The following is a 1,863-nucleotide window of genomic DNA, read 5'->3' on the forward strand; positions in this document are numbered from 1 at the left end:
ACAAAAGTGATTCTCAAAGGCAAAGTACACCAACTGAACCCTAACTATCACCCAAGGTGTATATACAAAAAACCTAAGTGCCCTTGGGCTTCCTAAGATGCATAATGAACTGCATATCCTTTGTAGTCACAGTGACCCTTTTCCTATGGATTGCACTATTTGCAATGCTCTTATTGCTTTCACATCACCTTTCCCATCCTTTTTGAAAGGTAAGCGGTGCAATTTGCCAAGGGCACACCCTTCACATACTTCATTAACTGGCTGCTGTAATTTTGGCATTCCAATAACCATGTTGTTGTTAAACAAATAGGTCAAAGCCCTGGGATGGATATGGCCAAACCTGGCATGCCATAAATCACCCTGAGATACACATGATACAGCCATAGCATGCTGATTATAAGGCTGAGCATCAAGCTTGTACAGCCCTTTTTCATAAGTGCCTGTAGCCACAATAGCATAACCCTTTTTAGGATCCTTAATCCTGCATTGGCTGCCTTGAAACTCTACCAACATATGTTGATCATGAGCAATGGAGGAAACTGAAATCAGATTCTTCTTCAAATCTGGAACATACCAAACATCACGGATGTATTGTTTCTTTCCTGAACCATCCAAGAGAATAGGAACATGTCCCACTCCCGTGATATCCTGAGTGGCATCATTAGCACAAACAACATGTCTGCCATGGACCGGTATAATGTCCTCAAACCAATCTCTGTGATGAGTCATATGCTTAGAAGCACCACTATCCAAGTACCAAGGATTAGTGGTGGCCAAAGATGCATCAATACCCTCTGACACTGGCTCAATAAGAGCATGAGCATGTGTAGCATGTGACATACTGGGCTCCCCCCCTGTGTCAATGATCTCATGATCCACAACACCAAAGGCAAAGTCCTTGTCATCCTGGGCATAATGTGCATGAGAAGAGGCATTTGAATTTTCAGCAGGTGCCACAAAATTACTGTTTGTAGTCCCCCTCTTCTTCTCATTAGCAATCCTCTTCTGACACTCGGCAATGTAATGACCAGGCTTTTTGCAATAGTTACATTTACCCTTTTTCTTAGAGGCGGGACTTGCCTGAGAACTTGCATTTGCCTCACTTTTGGGCTGAAATCCATTGCTGTTTTTTTTGTGAAAGTATCCTCCTTTTGACTGAAATTTGCCCTTTCCCTGCATAGCAAGAGCTTGCTCACCTTGGCGAGATGAATGAGCAAAATTAGAGGTTCTTTCCTCTTCTTGCAGGAGCAGCCCTACCAACTCATCAAATGAGACAGGTGCAGCTCTAAGCATGATAGACAAAGAGGTAACAAAAGTGCCAAATGACGGAGCCAGGCTATTGAGAGTGATAGTGACCAACTTTCTGTCTTCTATCTCCTCATCAACACCTGCTAATTGATCTCTAAGATCAGTAATCTTAGCAATATGCTCTGCAATTGTTTGCCCTTCTTCCATCTTCAACTCCTTGAGTTGATTTGTCAAAGCTAGCACTCTAGCTTCATTTTTGACCTGATACATACATGCCAGTTTAGCCCAAGCATCTTTAGCATACCTACAGGACTTGATAGTAGACATAATGTGCCTCTTCACTGAGAGGGATATCAAAGATAAAGCCTGGGCATTTCTTCTATCAAACCTCCTTTGCTCCTCCAATAGAGCAGGAGTAGGAGCTATGGATGTAGATGTGATGGATGAAGATGAACTAGTTGCAGCAGCAGCTGGCCTAGTTTCATCACCACTCACAATGTCCCACAAGCCCTTGCCAACCAAAATATTGCGGAGCATAAATGACCACAAGGCATAGTTTGATCCTTCCAATTTATCCCCTTCACTGATAGTGCCAAAGCTTTCAGAAAGAGACAT

At 42.9% G+C, this 1,863-nt stretch overlaps 1 protein-coding gene across 1 annotated transcript; it reads right to left on the reverse strand.

Moving 5' to 3' along the window:
• Positions 1-311: 311 nt before the first annotated feature.
• Positions 312-1,863, reverse strand: LOC147900242 (uncharacterized). The gene is made up of 2 exons (XM_087376606.1): positions 575-1,863; positions 312-360 (listed from the first exon to the last, which is right to left on the reverse strand). Exons 1-2 carry the CDS (start codon positions 1,861-1,863, stop codon positions 312-314), a joined length of 1,338 nt encoding a protein of 445 aa, XP_087232732.1.

The sequence above is a fragment of the Dipteris shenzhenensis genome, chromosome 7, assembly GCF_047967505.1.
Source record: "Dipteris shenzhenensis isolate YYH24624 ecotype China chromosome 7, Dip_SZ_1.0, whole genome shotgun sequence".
Taxonomy (NCBI): Eukaryota; Viridiplantae; Streptophyta; class Polypodiopsida; order Gleicheniales; family Dipteridaceae; genus Dipteris; species Dipteris shenzhenensis.

Excerpts from the sequence above, each read along its gene's own strand:
- LOC147900242 (XM_087376606.1), bottom strand. The coding sequence starts at position 1,863 with ATGTCTCTTTCTGAAAGCTTTGGCACTATCAGTGAAGGGGATAAATTG. Across the intron at positions 361-574 it reads CAATACATCCGTGATGTTTG|GGTGATTTATGGCATGCCAG; the intron begins GTATGTTCCAGA and ends TGTGTATCTCAG.